Source organism: Penaeus monodon, chromosome 23 (assembly GCF_015228065.2).
Source record: "Penaeus monodon isolate SGIC_2016 chromosome 23, NSTDA_Pmon_1, whole genome shotgun sequence".
Taxonomy (NCBI): domain Eukaryota; kingdom Metazoa; phylum Arthropoda; class Malacostraca; order Decapoda; family Penaeidae; genus Penaeus; species Penaeus monodon.
Genome location: NC_051408.1, coordinates 42,837,801 through 42,838,515, shown reverse-complemented (window position 1 = coordinate 42,838,515; position 715 = coordinate 42,837,801). Strand labels below are relative to the sequence as shown.

Genomic DNA, 715 nt, shown 5'->3' with positions numbered 1-715 from the left:
CCCCTTAATCCAAATAAATGAACAGAAAGAACAAAACCAGAACCTCACTTCTGATAGAACATAAGCGGCTCGAAGAAATAAAACGTGCGGGGCATTTGCGCCAAAAGTTCCCCGAACAAGGAAGAGCCGCTTCTCCCCACAGAGCTAAGGAGGAGGATTTTGAGCCCCTTTGCAGGCGTCTTTTGGGATTTATTCCCTCCTCCCGAGCCAAAGGGGTGGGTTTCCCCCTCAAATTGATCCATTTCCCCTAAAAATCCGGTCGGTTTTACCCTAGGATCGTCTCTTTTCTTCAGGAAAGTGCCGAATATTCCCCTAGACGAAGTGGTGTTTCCCCTAGGTCCGAAGGGAATGTCGATTTTTCCCCCAGATTCGTCGAACGAGATGGTATCTGTACAGAAAAAAATATTTAGATTTGGCAGTTTCTTCGTCTTAAGAAATGATAAATTCTTTGGTAACGATAAGATGCCTTCTATTATTAGTTATGATATTAAATGTAATAATAAGAAATATATAAAAGTCATTATGACTGTCATTAAATGATAAAGAAATTGTTGTTCAAAATATGAATAATTCGTAATGAATAAAATGGTGAAAGGAAAATTAGTTACCAATAAAAAGGTAATCATTAATAAGGTTAAGGAAAGCAATAAGCAGTTAATCATTTATTAAGAACAGCAGAAAGCATTATCAACATCACTGCAATTATTGTTATCTT

The 715-nt window shown here is 37.5% G+C and overlaps 1 protein-coding gene across 1 annotated transcript in view; it reads right to left on the bottom strand.

Moving 5' to 3' along the window:
- Window positions 1-715, bottom strand: part of LOC119588096 (carbohydrate sulfotransferase 4-like) — a gene marked incomplete at its 3' end in the record, with an annotated part of 10,849 nt that overhangs the window by 5,843 nt on the left and 4,291 nt on the right. Inside the window, 1 exon segment of the mRNA XM_037936804.1 lies at window positions 49-388. Within this exon segment, the coding sequence (XP_037792732.1) occupies window positions 49-388 (340 nt within the window).